The sequence below is a fragment of the Harpegnathos saltator genome, unplaced genomic scaffold (genome assembly GCF_003227715.2).
Source record: "Harpegnathos saltator strain DR-91 unplaced genomic scaffold, Hsal_v8.6 scaffold217, whole genome shotgun sequence".
Taxonomy (NCBI): domain Eukaryota; kingdom Metazoa; phylum Arthropoda; class Insecta; order Hymenoptera; family Formicidae; genus Harpegnathos; species Harpegnathos saltator.
The window spans coordinates 545001-565851 of NW_020230003.1; the positions used below are offsets into that span (position 1 = coordinate 545001).

Here is a 20851-nt window from a genome sequence, read left to right on the forward strand (position 1 = left end):
ATTTAAATTTTGAAATTTCGACCCTGGATTCTTCATCAGCAATCCAAAAAAACTCCTAATAGATAAGTTTCCATATATAATATGAAATTATTCGCTCTCACCAGTTTTGGCATAAAACGTTGATTTCGAATCTGCCAGAGATCTAGTTAAAATGTCTTGAAATATCATTATTAGTCTGTGATATTTTCATGATATTTCCTCATAAATTAGGTAATTTCTTGAATATTTTTTAATTAGATTTTTATGTCCAAATGAGTTTATTTGCGGCGTAATAATCCTAAAGACTATCTAACGTCGAATTTAGCGTAAACTAAACACTTTTCCAACAATAACGTGGACTATCCTATCGAATCCGTCATTTTGAATTTTGCAAAATGGATCTAATTCATAATCAGCGACATGTGCGAGTTTCAACAACAAATCGGATAGATTTATTCTTAAGAAACGCTGTTTTAAATATGTATAAAATAATGTACTAATACAAAACTTCAAAAAACTTCGGAAACATTTAGAAAATCAATTTGGGCTAAAAATGATAACAGATTTTTTTATATCTTGACTGTAAAAAATTGAACACAAATCGATATCTGACGTTTCCCGAGGTTTACTTATAAACGAAGACTGACAATTATCACGAACCAGCAATCAGAGTTCTATCATTCCCATCTCACCTGCCGGTATCCTGCGAGCTCACATTAAAAATATAAAGACTCCCGCCGCGCGAGATTTTGATCCTGCCGCTTTCCAGCATACTGCCGTCCTTTTTCCATTGTATCACCGGTTTCGGCCTGCCTTCAGCTCGACAAGGCACCTCGACTACGGCTCCTGATTCCGCGTCTATATCCCGCGGTTCGTATGTCAATCGAGGTGCACTGGAATCCGCAGCTAGGACTTGTAGGTCTGCGCTGGTCTCCGCGAAACCGTTGGCGTTTTGAGCGCGACACACGTATCTCGCAGTGTCCGTCTCCTTAGCTGCATAGATGCGAAGCACGTTGCCGCCTTGCTCAAGTGAGAATCGGTCGTTAAGGGTGATCAGCTGACCGTTTCGCCACCAGCGGATACTCGGTAACGGACTGCCATCGACTCTGCAGGCGAAGGTAACGTCGGTGCCGGCGGTCACGATGCGCGATTCTGGCAGCTCGGTGAACCTCAAGGACGACGACACCATGATGACCGCTCGAGCTTTCCTGGACCTGGTTGAGCCCATGCCGCTGCTGGCCACGCACTCATATTCGCCCACGTCCTGTTCGGTCGCGTCGTTGATCACCAAAGTACCATCCTCGCGAATCATGTATCTCTTGCCATCCTCATCCACTTCGTTCGAGTCGCGCATCCACTTGATCTTCGGCGTCGGATCGCCCGTCACCCGGCAGGTGAACGTAATTGTATCGCCAACCCACACTGTCGCGTCTGTTGGTCCTTGCATTATATGCGGCTTCGCTGAAGAAAGAATTTCTTATCATCGTGGTTATACAATCGAGAGAGAAGAGAATCAAAGGGATGCGTGTATTATTGCATTCACGCTAGTCGTATCTTTGTTTATTCTCGATATCACGATTAAATTTGTTATATAATTATTATAAGAAATTTTATCATATAAGGATATTTTGAATTCATAATTAATTTATGATAAAAGTAATTTTCTTGAGCAACATTTTCTTGCGTGATATTTTAATATCGTTCTTTTATTTGAGAGAGAGAAGATAATTTTAATTATCTTCATAAATAATGTCAGAGAAGACTAATGTCAAAGAAGCATGCGAAACATCAAAGATCTGTCTTCCGATTGTTACATAATAAGAACATTAACCGCAGTCGTTCATTCTTTAGATCCCGCAAATCCTCGCAAAGTGGATAATAACATACTTTCGACATTGCTGTCACTCTGTTGACTTGGAAAAGAAGATCCCGCTCTAGAATTAGTCAGCGACAGTCAATTGAATGGAAGTCTCGATTTAACCTTTCGGAAGGATCATGCGATGCACGGGTCATCTTTAGTGACAGTCATCGTCACGCGAGATGCGGCCATACGGCGATCGCAGTGTCAACGACGACATGATCGCCGTTAACACTTTGATGGCCGCTGTCACGCATACGTGATTTCATAAAATATCGAGAAAAATTAAGCAAAATGTGCCGGCGTTAACGACAGGATTTACGCGAGATATATCGGCGTCAAGTGACAGTCAACGAGCAAAAAGTACGGCCATCAAAGTGTTAAGCTGTCTTTACACCGATAATGTGTCAAAATGAGAGGAAACGCTCTAAGAATGGATTGACTCGCCGAAAAAATTAGTGGTAAATATTAATATTAGACATATGTTGTCAAAGACATTGCTCTGACTAATTTACAAAAAGTTTCAGCCGTTGCTCATTGTTGATTAAAAAGTTATTAACAGAAGAAGTTTCATAAATATATAAAGTCTATTTTTCTAACATAGTGTATATTTAAAAATGTTACGGTACGTATGAATGGTGGAGGGACGAAGCCCCTCCCCTGCACTTCCTCCCCAAAAAAATTTAGCCTAACCTAACTTAATATTAAGCCAGCGGCACACGGTGTTTGTTTTCGTGCTGGATTGCTTGCTGGATGAAAATACTGCGTTCTGATTGGTACATTTCCGAAGATGGATGGAAATGCACCAATCAGAACGCAGTATTTTCATCCAGCAAGCAATCCAGCACGAAAACAAACACCATATGCCGCTGGCTTATTATTCAACTTATATATTTTTGCATATGATTGGGCGTTGTGAGTTTTAAGGGAACATTTTCAACAACACTACTAATATTAATATTTATTGAGTTATTGAGTTATATTATTGAGTTAATAACACACTACGTAAACAGTGAGAGGATTAGAATTATATATAGAGAGTGAAGTTCTTTATAAATTCTAAATTCAGACTATATATCCATTCACCTTTTACTAATAAATGGAGTGGTATACAATTTTTAGTATGATGATTTTCCTTAAACATCAATGGTATTAGATATACAAATTAATTCAGTGCCTTCTTTCATGAAATTCAAAGTCATTCAAGTTTCATTTACAAAAAAATATATTTAAACACAAAAAAGTATTTAATATTCAAAATCTCCATTATTTTTGCTGACTACTTCATCTTTCGGGTAACTGACGAATGCCCTCACGGAAAAAACATGGTGGTTTTGACTCGATAAAGTCATCGATACCTTCTCGAACTTCGTCAATTGTATTAAAGTGCTCATCAGCCAGATGATGTTGAAGTGATTAAAATAGGTGGTTATCTGACAGGTCTAGCGAGATCTAATGAATAAGCTGCATGAGGGAGAACTTCCCAACTTAATATATAGATAACGTCCTTAGTCTATTTTGCGGTATGTAGACGAACATTGTCGTGCTGCAAAATCATTTGTCTACTTCTGTGGCCAGTATAAGGCCTCTCCAACGCATTGCTCAAACGATAAATTGTTGTTGATAGTATTCCTTAGTAACAGTCTGACCAGGATACAACAACTCATAATACACACCACATTCTTCAACTCTCACTAGATACTCAGCAAAATTTTTTTGCATGGATATTAGGCTTGGGAGTCAATGTCGACGGTTGACCAAAATTTATCCATGATTTTTTGCGTTTAGGGTTGTATTATAATATCCAATTTTCATTACTTGCAGTGATTTTGCACAGAAAATCTTTTCTTTTAAATCGGGTCAGCAAAGACATTATCCTGTCAAATTTTCGCTGCTTGCTTTCTGGGTTCAGATTGTGCGGAATTCATCCACCCTCCTTCTGAATTTTACCGAGTTGATGTGGACGGTAAAATATTCATTGTTGAGCAATTCCAAGTTGTAATGTCCCATATAGCAAAAGTTGCAGCAACATTGCTGCAATGTTGTAATAATATTGCAATGTTGCTGCAACTTTTGTGCTGTATGGGATAAGCTCCTGTTGAGTTTGAGCGGAGTTTTTAGTCAACAGTTCCTCGTCGTCAAATTTTTGTGGTTGACCCGGACGTTATTGATCCGAAAGACCAAAAAATGCATTCTAAAACCTTCAGTATTATTTTTTACACACGTTTTATATGTTACAGCGTTTTCATTCAGAGTGGCACAAATCATCTTCGTAGCTTCGTAGCATTTTTCTTTAATTAAAATGTGAAAAAACAGTATCTTAAATGCTGCTTATCGACCGCCATTGTGTTCACTGTTATTTTATGAGGTTATACCGTTTATTTCATCAAAGCATATAATGTTTTTTAGAGAGTGTATGTTGTAGAGAACTTAGTGGTAGACATTTATAAACCGCAAAAAGGCGGAAAACCATTTAGTTTTAAAATGGAGTTATAAGGCACGAAATGTGTGTAAAGGCCGAATTAATTTATGCACCTAGTAATCCAAATGACTATATTCATCTTCTAAGAATAGGATGATTCAAACATCTATGACTGATTTAAAAGACACATAACTTTTTTAACAGTTAACAGATATTAAAAATTTCCTTTGTAGATTATATTAGAAACTAGGAAATTCCGAAAGAAGTAACTGACTTTGTATGTTTATTTGTAATTTCTGAAAAGGATGATTATACGATAATGACCTTGCTATGCAAAAATTAAAAAACAAATTTTCAATATTTTGCTTTCTTACTATCTTCCCTAAAGATTATAAAAACCTTTATCGATGATCAATCTTTGAGCTATTTATATATTTATTTTCAATTTTCTAAAAGGATAATTATATTCTTGCTATACAAGAATTGAAAGACATATCTTCAATCTCTCTGCTTTCTTGATGTCTTGTTTGAGATTATTTTATGAAAATTTCTGCAAATCAATCTGATTTATTTCACTCAACTGCAATGGAAATCCTCGATTGACATTGTCGTCAAGGAGCGACCCTTCATTTCCTGGGGAGATTGGCAAATTGCCGCCATCTCCAAGCGCTTGTCCCGCATCCGTTCCACCAGCCAGATCAAGTTGCAATCGCAGACGAGCGCGTTACTATCGAGACGCAGTCTTGTCATCGGGCCGACATTGAGGAACGCGTTGGCCGGCAGCTGATGCAGCCGGTTGTTGTGGAGGAAGAGCCGTTCCAACGCCGGCAGATCGTTGAACGTACCAGGTTGGATCTCCCGCAAGTGATTATGATGCAAATAGAGCTGCTCGAGCCGCGGCAATCCAGTGAAGGCACCCGGTGCTATGCGGACGATGCGATTTTTGTACAAATAGAGCACACGCAAATGCGAGGCGCCGTCGTAAGCGCCTGCCTGTAATTGCCGAATGCGGTTATCGTTCAGCAGTAGGGTGTCCAGCTGGCCGAGCCCGTTGAATGTTCCCGGATGCACTTCCGCGATATGATTGAATCGGAGGTCTCTGAAAACAATCCATCATTTTGAATTGGATAAGTGCGGACTCTGAAAAATTTGTAGTAGTTATTTATTAGGTGCGCAACTAAGTTCTCGCTGTTTTTTTGATGAAAATGCAACTTTATTGTGAAAAAATGGTTACAAATGAATCATTCAAAATATTGCCCATCGCTAGCGACAACTTTTTCCCATCTTTCTGGCAGAGCTCGAATACCGTCACGGTAGAAGTGTTCGTCTTTTGAGGCTACCCACGAATCAAGCCATTTTAAGATGTCTTCATATGAGCGGAACTGCTGATTAGCCAGACCATGTACCATCGAACGGAACAAGTAATAATCGGACGGCGCAATATCTGGGGAATATGGCGGGTGTGGTAGGACTTCCTATTTGAGCGTTTCTAAGTAGGTTTTAACGGGTTTGGCAACGTGAGGCCGAGCGTTGTCATGCTGTAGAATCACTTTTTCGTGCCTCTGCTCGTATTGTGGCCGCTTTTCGCGCAGTGCTCGGCTCAATCGCATCAATTGAGTTCGATACCGTTCCCCAGTGATGGTTTCGTTCGGTTTCAACAGCTCATAATAAATAACACCGCCCTGGTCCCACCAAATACACAGCAAAACCTTCGCAGCGTGAATATTCGGCCGAGCCGACGACGAGAAGCATGACCGGGCAGTCCCCATGATTTTGTTCTCTTTGGGTTGCTGTAATGAATCCATTTTTCATCACCCGTAACGATGCGATGAAGAAAACCCTTCCTTTTTTGCCGCTAGAGCAGTTGTTCACAGGCGAAAAAACGACGCTCAACGTCTCTTGGCTTCAAATCATAAGGAACCCAAGTTCCTTGTTTTTGAATCATTCCCAACGCATGCAATCTCTTGGAAATGGCTTGGCGGGTAACTCCTAATGCTGAAGCAAGCTCTTTTTGCATTTGGCACGGATCCTCATTGAGCAATGCCTCCAATTCAGCGTCTTCGAAGGTTTTTGGCCTTCCTTCACGCGAACGGTCGTCAACATCGAAATCACCGTCTTTGAAGCGACGGAACCAATCACGGCACGTTGTTTCACTTAGAGCAGCATCTCCGTAAACTTTTTGAAGTTCTCGATGCGCTTCAGCTGCCGTTTTCTTCGAATGAAAGAAGAAAAGCAACACTTCCCGCAAATGACGATTATTTGGCACAAAATCACATTTTCACACAACCAAAAGTATATGACGCAAAAACAAAATCACTAATGTGTCAAAGCGGTTTGTTTACCATATGTCTAAGCTTGGTTCATGACGTTTTGGTTATGTCACAATCGACCAGCACTTACTATTGGAGCCATCTCTTGAAAAACAGCGGGAACTTAGTTGCGCACCTAATAGTTCAAAGAAGTATCAGCTCCAATCACCTCGACCTTGACATATGTTGTTCAGGTCATCTTACTGAGTAATCTATTGCAGGTTTTAGCCATCGTTTATTGTTTATTAAAAAAGTTACTAACAAAAAAGTTTTATAAATAGAACCTATTTTTCCGACAGTATACATTTTTTAAAAAATATTAAGCATATGAGCGGCGAGTACATTTTCCCGAAAAAAATTAAAACCTAACCTAACATATATGTGTGTTATATGGTTGAGCGTTGTTGAAAAGGTGCCTTTAAAATCTTACGTTAGGTTAGATTATTGAAAAGATCCCCTTAGATTAGTTTAAGTTTAGGTTAGGTTAGGTTTTTTTCGGGAGGAGAATGCAGGAGAAGGAGTTCTACCCCTCTCCCACTCATATGTATTGTTTAATATTTTTAATGTGTATTACTAGGTGCGCAACTACCATAAGTTTCCGGATTTCACACATCGATGGCGCTAACGACACATGAAGTCGACATATATGTCTGAAGTTGTGTTTTTTTATAGCTTGGACATCTGTTAAGAATAACCAGTCGTAATACCAATACATATCGCAACGCAAAAATATTTTTTCTAACAACGAAGATGTCGAGTTTTGTGCCAAATAAACAGCATTTGCAGGAATCTTTACTTTTCTGCTTAAACTTGAAAAAAAGTGCAGCTGAAGCACGTCGTTTGCTTAAGGAGGCCTACGGCGAACATGCACCATCGAAAACTACCTGTGAAGATTGGTTTAAACGCTTCAGAAGTGGCGATTTCGACACTGAGGACAAAGAGCGCTCCGGAAGACCAAAAACAATTGAGGACGTCGATCTGCAAGCGTTATTGGATGAAGATGATACGCAAACACAAGATCAACTTGTGGAGGCATTAAACATGACCCGCCAAGGTATTTCCAAACGTTTACATGCCATGGGAAAAATACAAAAGGAAGGAAAATGGGTGCCGCTTGAGTTGACTGAGAGACAGATGGAAAATCGAAGGGCCACTTTCGAAATTTTGCTTTTGCGGCATGAAAGAAAGAGTTTCCTGCATCGAATTGTTACTGGCGATGAAAAGTGGGTATATTTTGAGAATCCCAAACACAACAAATCGTGGTTTTCATCTGGCGAAGCATCAACATCGACAGCACGGCCAAATCGCCTCGGAAAGAAGACAATGCTCTGCGTTTGGTGGGACCAGAAAGGAATCGTATACTATGAGCTGCTGAAACCGGGCGAAACTGTCAATGGGCATCGCTACCGACAACAACTGATCAATTTGAACCATGCATTGCTCGAAAAACGGCCAAAATGGGACACGAGACACGAACGAGTAATATTGCAGCACGACAACGCTCCGTGCCATCGCACTTCCATCGTCTAGGACATCATCAAAACGCTGAAATGGGATCTGCCACCGCACCCGCTGTATTCGCCAGACCTGGCCCCTTCCGATTATCACTTGTTCCGGTCGATGGCGCATGGCTTGGCTGGGCAACACTTGGCCAATTTCGAAGAAGTGCAAAATTGGTTGAATGAATGGTTTCGGTCCAAAGACGCGTCGTTTTATCGTCGCGGTATTCATGTATTGCCAGAGAGATGGCAAAAATATGTAGCTAGCGAGGGACAATATTTTGAATAAACCATTTTTTGTATTTCTCTTGAAATTTTCAATTTTTCATTGATCAAAAAATCCCGGAAACTTAGTTGCGCATCTAGCATATCGAAAAATAAGCTTTATTTATAACACTTCTTTTGTTAATGACTTGTTAATAAACAATGAATAAATTGAAATCAACAACAATGAACGACAGCACTAAAACTTATAATAAGTTGTTCAATAAGATAACTTTAAGAATATATGTTAAGGTCGAGATAATTAGAATTGACTTTCCTAAGCTAAATAATTGTCAAATTTATCTTACTCTTTTAACATCTCGATAAACGCGAGCTCGATTCTTTACAGGATATCCCGTAAGTCGAGGTCAATCTCAGGACGTGAATAGTGATTCAAAAACAGGAAAGAAAGTTGATATGAACATAAGTTTGAAAATGCGTTGTTTTCGAATTATCGAATATTTTTACGTTGAAATTTGAAATTGCTTTACTTTCGAATTTTTTTGTCAAAATTGAAATAGGAGATGGTTTTTATGAATTTTATAACATAATTAAAGTCAAATAAAACTTGCGGGCCATGTTAATAGTCACGGTTCCGATCAGCGATGCCAGATTCGAAATGCACAACACGTCATAGCGCGGTGGTGATCTGTGCGAAACTATACCTTGGTAGTGCTGGATAGTGCTAAAGCAGCCCACAACTTTTATTTGACTTTAATTATGTTATAAAACTCATAAACACCACCTTCTATTTCAATTTTGACAAAAAAGTTCGAAAGCAAAGCAATTTCAAATTTCAACGTAAGAATGGTGATAACTCGAGAACAACACATTTCCGGACCTATGTTCATATCAACTTTCTTTCTTATTTTTGGATCCCCATTCATCTTCTGAGCGATTTATCTCGATTTACGGGACACCCTGTATATTCTTTGCTCTATCTTGCCACTCGTGTCATACGAAAGAATTGTGTGTTATCTCGGATTGAGAGCTGGGGATCATGTAATTTTTTCCTAGGAGCGAAAACGTATACGAATGAAAAAGATTGATTAAATTAACGTGACAATAAACAAACCAAAATCGCGTTTTGATTGAAGAAAACAGTCTTGTTGATTCAACCGATTTTTTTCTGCGCGTGAAAAATGAAATGTTTCACGTTTTCAATGTTCGAAAAGTTATTTAATTGTTAAAGCTTGAGTTCATTTTTTACTTTTCCGCTCTCAGGAAAAAGTGGATGCTACGCTGGATGATTACATCGGAACGGTTATATTCCTTGCTGAACATTGTGATTGTAAAAAAGAATATATAAAAATACATATTATATATAAAAGTATAATACAGTACGATTTGGTAAATCTCAAATAAACGTCCTTGCTTCCTTGAAGCGCCGTTATCGCATGATATGCATGTGAGTAACGGAATAAGGCGAGTAAGATCGTAAGCAAATTGCTGTGCCAATTAGGATGATGGTGACGCTGGCGGATGTGCGAATTAGGTCTTCGGAAATTCATCGAACTTGTAAAACGCGTTGTGTAATAATATAATTGTATAATTATTGCGAGAGCGTGGCATGCCGCGGCGAAGATATTCATTTTGCCAGTTATCGCGGAAAGTTCTTGTAATTAACAATTTTATTCGACTCATTGCACTTTACTTCTCTTCTAAATTACTGGTTCGAGTTCTCGCGTTTGACCCGGCGGTATTTTAACCTCTTTATCGTGCCGGCGAATCGCCGGCACAGGCACACGCGGGTAGAAAGTAGAAGAAGCCCGGACTTACAACTGCCGGTAATTGCTCATAATGTGGTACTTTCATATTTTTAAGAAATGACGAAGGCGTGTATACGCAATGTTGATAAGCGAACGGTTATTATGATCGCGGTAAGTATGATCAGTTTTATTATCGCGACTTGTTAAATGCTTTACCTTAAATTTTGAACTTATCATTGAAAAATAATTAACTATTATGAATGGGTGCAATATATATAAAGACAAATAATAGCCATTTTTACAGCACTTGCATTTCGTGTATAATGTATATAAAGGGTGTCCTAAAATTCACGCAAGAAGTAATTTTGATAGAAAACACAGGTTTATAATTAAAAATTGTAAATTTTTTATTGATTCATAAAGTATACAGTATAGGGTTATATATGGAATAGCATATCGGGTAAATGGCCTCCACGGCTTTGCTGGCACATATACACTCTTTTGTTGAAATTTTCCATGATCGTTTTGTATAAATGTGGCTGAATTTCGTTGATACAGCGCTCAATTTCCTTCTTCAAGGTCGTGGACTTGTTGGCATAAAACTTAGACTTCAAAAAATTCCAAAGAAAAAAGTCCAACGGCGTTAAATCGCATGATCTGGATGGCCAAATCTGATCACCAAAACGGGAAATTACACGACCAGAAAATGACTCATGCAGTAATTGAATTGTTTCTCGGGCTGTATGGTATGTGACACCGTCTTGTTGAAACCACATCCATATCTTGCAATTTAGGCATAAAAAACTGGTTTATCATGTCGCGATAGCAAGTACCATTAACTGTTATTGCCTGACCAGCCGCATTTTCAAAGAAGAATGGTCCGATGATGCCTCCAGCCCAAAATCCGCACCAAACAGTGACACATTGTGGATGTTTCTTAACAATCACTCGTGGATTTTCTGAACCCCAAATGCGACAATTTTGTCGATTAACCAAGCCATCAAGATGAAAATGAGCTTTATTGCTAAAGATGATTTTGTTCGAAAAATCAGCATCCACTTGTTGTTCCATTATCCATTCAACGAACTCTCTTCGCTGTGCGTGGTCAGTAGGCTTCAGTTCTTGAGTCAATTGAACTTTGTAAGCATGAAGATGCAAATCTTTCGTGAGAATATGCTGCAGAGAGCTTCTCGAAATGTCTAATTCTTGACCACGGTACCGAATTGATGTTCCTGAACTCTCAACACACTCTCACGAACTGCTTCGATGTTTTGTGTTGAACGACTTGTTGAAGGACGGCCAAAGTATTTAAAATCACTAATTGATCCAGTCTCCCTAAATTTTTTAATTAATCTCTTCACAGTTGATGAAGTTAAATCACTATTCCGACCATATTTTGTACGAAAATTGCGAACTGTAGCTGCCAAACTTTCATTATTTTTGAAATATTGCTCAACAATGAAAACGCGTTGTTCTTTCATGTAGCACTCCATTTTAAAAACCCTGAACTGTCAGCTGTCACGCTGTTTTCTTTTTTCGTTGGCAACACTTTACCGCACAAATGGCGCAAAATTCAAAGCTTGCGTGAATTTTGGGACACCCTTTATAATTTTAGAAAAAGTTATTAGGTGTACAAATGAATAATCCAAATTATTTTAAGCAGTTATGAAATCAATTTTAAATTGAATAGATTTTCCCGCTCTTTTGTGATTATTATGCAATGTTGACATATAGCTATTAAAAAGAACATATAGTTTGGCGAAAGGCCCAACATAACCTTCGAAAGTATTCAGTTCAGTACAGTCGAAAATGGCAACAGATAAGGTGCATATCCGACACTGCATTCTTTACGAATTCCAACAAGGAAAAAATGCTGCAAGAGCGTGCGAATCGATTTGTTCCTTTCTCGGCGAAGGTGTTGTATTGTACGATGTGTGCGCATTTTGGTTTAAGCGGTTTAAAAGCGGTAATTTCAGTCTAATCGACAAACAACGCCCTGGAGGCCCTCCGAAGTACGATAATGATGATTTGGAACAACTGCTCGCTGAGAATTCGGCACAAACACAAAAAGAACTTGCAGAACAGTTGGGAGTAACGCAGCAAACGATTTCCAAACGCCTACATGAGATGGGAAAGATCCAGAAAGAAGGAAAATGGGTGCCTAACCGCATGAACTCACCTAACGCATGAACTCACTGAAACCAACAAAAATCAACGAGTGGCAGCGTGTCTTTCTCTTCTCAATAAGCAGCGTCGAAAGTTTTTCTTGTGGAAAATCGTTAGGGGCGATGAGAAATAGATACTCTATGACAATCCGAAACGCAGAAAGTCATGGGTAAATCCCGGCGAATCATCAAAATCGGTCGCAAAACCCAATCGCTTCGGAAAGAAGGTTCTTCTCTGCATTTGGTGGGATATCAAGGGCGTTATTATGAGTTGTTGGAACCGGGTGAAATAGTTACTGCGGACTGCTACCAACGTCAATTAATCTGCTGGAGTCAAGAATTGGAACGAAAACGCCTGTATACTGGCAAAGGAGAACGTCCAGTGAAATTGTTGCATGACAATGCCAGGTCACACATTGCTTCCAATACAAAAGACACCATAATGAGTCTTGGCTGGGATGTCTTGCAGCACCCGGCGTATTCACCAGACATTGCTCCATCCGATTATCACTTGTTCCGGTCGATGCAACACGCCTTGTTCGATATGTACTTCCAATCAGTGGATAAGGTCCGAAAATGGCTTGACGACTTTATCGTGTCCAAAGACGTAACATTTTTCCGAGATGGAATTCATCAGCTGCCTGAAAGATGGCTTAAAGTTATAGAAAACAACGGCGAATATTTTGATTGAACAATTTAATTTACTTTCTTTTCAAATAAATCTTGAATGTAGCTGAAAAAATTGGATTATTCATTTGTACACCTAATATATAGAGAATAATATTATATTATTATTAAGAAAAAGCAATTGCTCAGTTTACTTTTCTTTCTTGAAATCATGACTACTTTCAATAAAAAATATGTTCTTAATAATAATGTCCCAAAATATATTTATTACTCATTTTAAAGAAAAGCTTTTTCTATGTGTTCACAAAAAAATTAATTATTGCCCCTTCAAGAATATTATAAAACTTACACTCTATACATAAAAGAGAAAAGCAAATCAAATTTTTTAATAGTAATAATTTCTTTAATTTAATATTCTTGATTTAAGCATTAATCTCCCTTTTACTAGCGCTATGAATGTATTTTGAGTAAATCCCATACTTATGATGAATTTATGCTGAACTTATGGATATATTCAGTTATGAAATATTTGAAATATATAACATTTACTTGAACGTAGTATGCATTTTCCGTGAGTAAAACAGAAACGTGACGTTCATTAATGAGAAAGAGAGAGAGAGAGAGAGAGAGGGGGGGGTAGAGGGCGAGAGGGAGAGGGGGAGAGAGGGAGGGAATATTGCGTTTTCCAAGATGAAAATTGTTTGAGTAGATACCGACGAGTCGGACTACGCGGTTTCATGCGCGAGCCTGAATCCGATCAACTCACTTCGTACGTAATTACTTCGTAATCGGATTCATTCAAAATTCATTCAAAACGTGTGCGCGTCTTCACTCGTACACTAGACGGTGAGAAATTTCTTCGCGAAAACCAAGAATTCTTGCATTTATGTTCCATTCCTTCTGCACCAATACATTCGTATTTTGACATGTTATTTATTTATAGCGTTGTATATAGCGCCGTTCATCCGCGTTTCTTCATCATTAATAATGCGTTGATGCGCGCGAATATTGTCGACGATGGCAATGGCCGCAATGCTATCAACGACGCGATTGAAAGGTTCGCATTTAATAAGGGCGATCGCGAAAGCGAATTAATGACATTAATAACAGCAAGTGAAAGACAAATAGTTCCGGGAAGAAAATCAATCATCTCTCTTCTCGAGCTGCGTTTTCTTCTCAATGCTCAACCGCGGATTTCGTCGAAGTCTCGCTGTTCGATTCATCGAGATACACAGATACCTAAAATTATAATGATGACATAGTTCGCCCCCACGTGAAATGTAAATCCGTGTCCTCGTGAATGCATGCGCCGAGTTATCTCGTGTTGTCGTAAACTCTTACGGATTTATATAGAAATAAAACATTCATAATAATGTTTTTGATACGACGTTCCGCGACTAGTGAGATAAATTAAAAAATATACAATTAGCCGCCATCGTTTTATCGATATTATATTCCTTTAATATATTTCTTTAATATATTTTTACATTCCCTGTTTGTCTCAATTACAGATGTAATGCCAAACTTTTATTTTATATATAGGGTGTCCCAAACCACTCGGGTTATCCAATTTTTTTTGTAAATGAGACATTTTAGAGAAAAATATTTCAAACAAAAGTTGTTCAAATTAATTGGTAGAAAAAGATAATATAATAAAAAATTAGAATTTCTATTTAAGAAAAGTAATGATCAGTGAATATCTCGAAAGTGGCGCCATCTGTAAACAAAATGATATAGTTGTTTTATATCCCCCTTGAAACCATACAACTTTTGTCTGAAACATTTTTCTCTAAAATGTCGCGTTTCCAAAAGAACATCGGGTGATCTGAGTAGTCTAGAACAGAGCTCGGCAAAATGTACACGCGACGGCCGATTTTCGACTATCTCCGCCCACCGCTATTCCCTTTACCTCGCCGCTCCGCGCGCTGCCTACAAGCCGTTCGAGCCTCAGGGGCGTGTTTCCAACAGTTTTCCACGTCACCCATGAAGTACTATTGTTAACGCGTTTTTTTTTAAGTGGTATCCCCAGTAAGCCTAATCCACTGATGACTGTAACAACCCGTAACTAATTGAACAGAAGCGAAATAAAATATGTTAAATGAAGAATATTCAATTCGATTTTCGGCGTTTTTCATTGGTAAGAGTGGAAATGACAATTTGGATATTGCATGTAGCGAGCCGCATAAGACGTAAGGAATCGTCGCTTAAAGAAGAACACTTCTCATTTTTTATAAATTTCATTTTTGAAAAATGAAGAAGCCTACTGGGGATTTCACTTAAAAAAAAAACGCGTCAACAATAGTACCTCATGGGTGACGTGGAAAACTATTGGAAACACGTTCCTGAGGTTCGAGCGGCTTGTGGGCAGCGCGCGGAGCGGCGAGGTAAAGGGAATAGCGGTGGGCGGAGATAGTCGAAAATCGGCCGTCGCGTGCACATTTTGCCGAGCTCTGGTCTAGAACATCTTGTATGTACAGGGTGTCTAAAAAGTTCCGGGTCGGTAAAATATCTCAAAAATCAAGGAATTTAGGAAAAAAGTGTTTCGAACAAAAATTATATGTTTCAAGGGAGACATGAAACAACTATATCATTTTGTTTACAAATAGCGGTGGTCAATGAGTATGTCGAAAGTGCCACCATCTGTAAATAAAATGATATAGTTGTTTTATGTCCCCTTTGAAACCATACAACTTCTGTTTGAAACATTTTTTTTCTAAAATGCTTGATTTTCGAGATATTTTACCGATCCTTTTTAGATATCCTTCATATATAAGATGGAAAAACTATATTAATTTATAATAATCTAAATAATCTAGTAATTTATGTTTTTCCAATATAATAATTAATAACATATTAACCTATAATGAGTGAAATTTGTTTCATTCATGTGCGACCATAAAGTATTTACAATGCCTTACACCATAAAGTACCATAAAGTACCTTACAGTGAATGTTTTTATCATCGAACTTTCTATTTCCGCGCGTAAGACAGAATATTGGAGGTTACCGATGTGTCACGCATTTTTTTCATTCGTTTGATCAGATTTAAATAACCACACAATGGCAAGCTAATGTTAGAGCGCGCAAAGGGTTTAATCAAGCAGACGGGTATAATTTCTGACCTGCTTTCCTGGCCGCGACTTTTTTATGCGGACGCTATTTTATACGTATAATCAAAGATCATGGCAAGGGACGATATCTCGACGGATATCGTAATCTATATCGCCAGACAAGTATATATTTATTCAGCGATGTCCGAGAGACGGATACTTAAAGTTACTCAATATTCAAGTCAATGTCTGTAATGGGTATTCTATCGATCATCGGCATCGACGAGCGTCGACGACCGCTTATTTCCCAGTAATTTTAAAGGATCGTAAATTGGTAATTATTCATAAAGCATGATAGGCTTTAGCTGCAAAACTGGGTACGTTAAAATAACGAAACAAAACGCGCAATTCTGCCGTATTCTCATCGCGTGAACGGAAATAACGCTTTATTTTTAAAAAATGTTAAAAAGAAATAGGAAAGTATATTAGAAACATGTCATCTCGTAATAGAACATCTCATGTGATATATTTAAAGAAAACTATCTTGATTAATATGAAACACATATATTTCAGCGGAATGCATATTTTGATTTGCTTTTCGTTCACACATACATTTCAATTCCATTGGATAGAAAAAAATGACAAATCAGTAAAAGCAGAATTCACGGAAGTGTAACGTATACCTGGTGAGTCAGTTAAAAAGTTACAGACTTATATCTCAGAAACGAAGCATTTTAGAGAAAAATATATCAGACAAAAGTTGTATGGTTTCAAGGGAGATATAAAACAACTATATCATTTTGTTTACTGATGGCGCCACTTTCGAGATATTCACTGATCATTATTTTTCTTAAATATAAATCCCAATTTTTTATTATATCATCTTTTTCTACCAATTAATTTGGACAACTCTTGTCTGATATATTTTTCTCTAAAATGTTTCGTTTCCGAGATATAAATCTGTTACTCTTTAACTGACTCACCCGGCATATACTGATTGATAGAATAGTCTCAACATTAAAATTATTGATAATTAACTTCTATTTCTATTAAATATATTTCTCCCGGAGTGGTTTAAACAAGTTTTTAAAAAAGTATTTTGTGTAAAAAATACTTATTTATTTCTTTTATTTAACGTTCATTAAAAATAGAATATATATTGTTATACAAATTTAAATAAAATATTTTTGTAAGAAATTGTAAATCGTTCATTTTGAATTACCGCCTAGATAGTTTTAATGTTACAATACGAAAGCTATTAAAGGGAGTATTAGAATTATCTGGTCGCATATTCAAAGAGACAGGAATAATGTGTTTAAAGGAGTGAGCTGTGATAGCTTTAATATCTAATTTAATTAATCTAATTAATCTAATTCTAATCTAATTAATCTAATCTAATCTAATTAAACTAATCTAATTAATATCTATTAATAATAGTTAATAGTATTAGAAAATGCTAGTAACTCAATATCTTTGTATGTTAAGGCCATTCTGCTAGTTGCTTATTATGAAGTCATTTATGCACAGATGCACGTAATTAATTTATTAGTCACGCAAAGTCGTTCATTAAGTTATCACATTGCTAAAAGGAGATACAATTTGGATAATGTTTGATTTATCGCTCGTAGATGACGTCGCTTGTGTCACGTTAACTGCTTGTTTGTTTCTTAATCTCCTAATTTTACGCAACACATTGTTGCGTGATGGTCAAGATGGTCAGTGCGTGAAGATTTTAGCATTTTTTCTATGAATATTTATATCCCCTTGTTGATAACTCAAATTTTCAGGGAGAACAACATGCCATTTTTAATTTCTTGGCAAACGTTAGAAGATTCTCTGTTTGTGCGTTTGTCTAAACAAAGCTTGCGGATCCTGCAAATCGGTAATGTCGCATAAATACAGACTACAGTCAATAGCTCATCGGTACGAAAATAGCGGGCAATGTAAACTATAAAAGCATTTGTACAAAGAATGGCGCAAGGATGCAGAAAGGATTTAACATCCAAAGATCGTTTTTAACTTGTGTGAATCGCACTTGCACATTGCATATACGCAGACAGAGTGTCCCAGAATAATCGCCACAATTCGTAGGAGTGTAGAACGGATTAAGACAAATAAAAGTCCCATACCATTTTGAGATATTCGTGTAATAATTATCAAGTTAATAATTATAGAAGTCCGATGAATAAGCCAGCGTTGAGGTGGTAGAGGAGGAGCGTTTGAACCTTTCTCGAAGCTGTAGCGCGCCACAGATTTCTATAGTATAACTAAACTGCTAACTCCGACTCAATACATGACCCCGAAAAATATGTACCGTCCCGGTGGTCTGACATTCACGTCTGATTGGTTGAATCAAAACACATTTCTTCTAATTGGCTCGACCATACACAGTCTGTCTCAGATACGATGAGACTGGTTCCATCAAAGTTCTTAGCGCAGCGATATCTATGAGTGAATGATGGTAGGTGAATGTTCTACCCTTCATACTACTTAACCTCAAAATTTGACCGAATTCGTTTGATATTTCACTGTGGTTTGACATTTTATGTAAAGTCACTTTGTGTACGTCGGTCGAAAAACCAACTTTTAAATTGGGTAAAAGTGGTGCAGAAACGTATGAAACGCTAAAAAATGTGTACGGGGATGAATGCATGTCCCGTGCACAGGTTTTCCGTTGGTTTGGCCGATTCCGTGACGGTCGTGAGAACCTTGCAGACGATGACCGAGCACCGCCGCCAAAAATCACTCGCAATGAAGAAAATATCGAGAAAGTCCAAGAAATTCTTCGAAGCGACCGCTGTGTGTCTGCCCAGATATTATCTGGGAGTTCTACAACGATTGTGGGCCAGAATTCGACGAGTTCGACCGGAATATCGAGAGCCAGGCAATTGGTTTTTGTTGCATGATAATGCACCATCACACAAAGCCATCATGGTACGTGAATTCTTGACCAAAAAAAGCATCATTGTTATCGATCATCCACCGTATTCACCTGATTTGGCTCCGTGCGATTTCTGGCTATTTCCCAAACTGAAATTGGCAATGAAAGGAAATCGTTTCGATACCATCCCGGTCATCCAAAAGACTTCGACCGCCATATTAAAGGCCATTCCAGCCGATGAGTATAAAAAATGTTTCGAAAAATTTGTTGAACGTTTCCAGCGCTGTATTGACTCAGAAGGAGACTATTTTGAATAAACAAGAATAAAAAATCAAAATAATAAACGCTTTGTATATTTTTTAGACCAGTCTCATTGGATCTGGGACAGACTGTGTATTGTATATATTTCCCCTCTCCTTGTGGACTACCAATTTCACGCATGCGCAGATGCTTGATTCCCTTATCTAATACATACTTTTTAGGATTAATTTTGTGTTACAATATACAAGGGAGTTAGTACGTAGTCTAGTTATACTATAGAAGTCTGTGAGCGCGGCCCAATCGTTTTAATAACTGTTACCGTCCCGGCGAGAGGAAGACAATACGAAATTGCGGTCCTTCCCCTCTAATCGGAAAATTTTAGTAAGAAAAAAAATCGAAAGTTCTTCCAATCTTTTCTTTATCACAGAATTTTTTACGGTTTCAATATAATTTATTTGTGCTGTTTTATAAAATAACCTCATAATTGTAATTTCGGATATTTAGCGGCCATATCGATATGAGCTTAGATGCGATATGGCGAGATGTAGGAGATAAGGAGTGGCTCGTTGTTCCTTTCCTATGCGACAGTTGTTAAATCGGCTAGGTCGCGCTATAGTCCGAGTGGCTCTAATGTTCCTCCAAATCATTTTAGCGCGTGCTCATTCGTTAGATTTCTGTAATTATTATTCTGTAATTATTAACTCAATAATTATTATTACGAATATTGCAAAATGATATGGGTACTTTTATATTTCTCTTAATCTTCCTTATTATGTTTCTACGAATATATCGCTCCTTGGAGCGAGTTCTTGGATACTCTGTATACAGGGTGTCCGGAATGTGATCATTAATATTTTGTGTACTGGTAGAACTCGTTAAAACAATTAAATAAGTCCTGTGCCATTTTACAATTTTTTCAATATTTATTTCGTAATTAATTAAAATGTGTAAACGAATGAGCGCACGAGAAAGCGACAGGACGGGTTCTGTGTATAAGAAGATGGCTTATCTCGCGCGGCGAGAGGCAACCGTAAGCGACAAGAAGCATATGCGCGCGACGAGGAGCGAGCGAACGCAAGTGACAAGAGGAGGCAGCGCTCTCTACGCGCTCATTGGCTCACATGTTTCAATTAATAACTCGATAACTATTGCCAATTTGACATTATGGAATATGATTTTTCTTCTCGGCTACACCCAAACTACCAGTACACAAAATATTAATTATCACATTCCGTATACATCCTGTATATCAAAGAAAGATACGACTCAGGAAATACGATATTAACAGAAATATCCACATAGTACGTAATATTACGTAATATTAAAGAAAATATTATAGTAATATTGCAATATTACCACAATATTTCTATAATATTACATAATATTACGTGCTATATGGGATAGTTCTTTGAAATGTGAATAACAAAAGCGAAAGTTAATTGATTGAAAGAATCAGTCTTGCAATTTAGTTTTGTTTATCATTATGCACGTTAAGAACATTAATTAATGGAAATATATAGTGTATCATCGATATCGTTTCTCGCGCATTCCTCTTTGCAATAACAAATGTCGTTACATATCTGAAAGAAAATTAATAAATGTAACGTTGTTGATGAAAAATAGAAATATTTACATAATGATGCAGCAAAATACACACACACATATATCTTGGCTTCTGACCAATTAAATCTTCTACTTTAGTATGTTGATTTATTCATTTGAAGATTATAGATATATTCTTTCATATACAGAGTGTCCGGGATTTTTTGGAAATAAAAAATTGTAAAGATTAATCAGATCAAACTGAAAAGAAAAGTCCTATATCAT

The 20851-nt window shown here is 37.6% G+C and overlaps 1 protein-coding gene across 1 annotated transcript in view; it reads right to left on the reverse strand.

Annotated features, from left to right (window-relative positions):
• Pxn (Peroxidasin) overlaps window positions 1–20851 on the reverse strand; it is a 43812-nt gene that overhangs the window by 13293 nt on the left and 9668 nt on the right. The window contains exons 2-3 of the mRNA XM_025298367.1: window positions 4841–5358; window positions 672–1440 (exon numbers count right to left, since the gene is read on the reverse strand). Of these exons, the coding sequence (XP_025154152.1) occupies window positions 672–1440; window positions 4841–5358 (1287 nt within the window). The remainder of the gene's footprint in view (window positions 1–671; window positions 1441–4840; window positions 5359–20851) is intronic.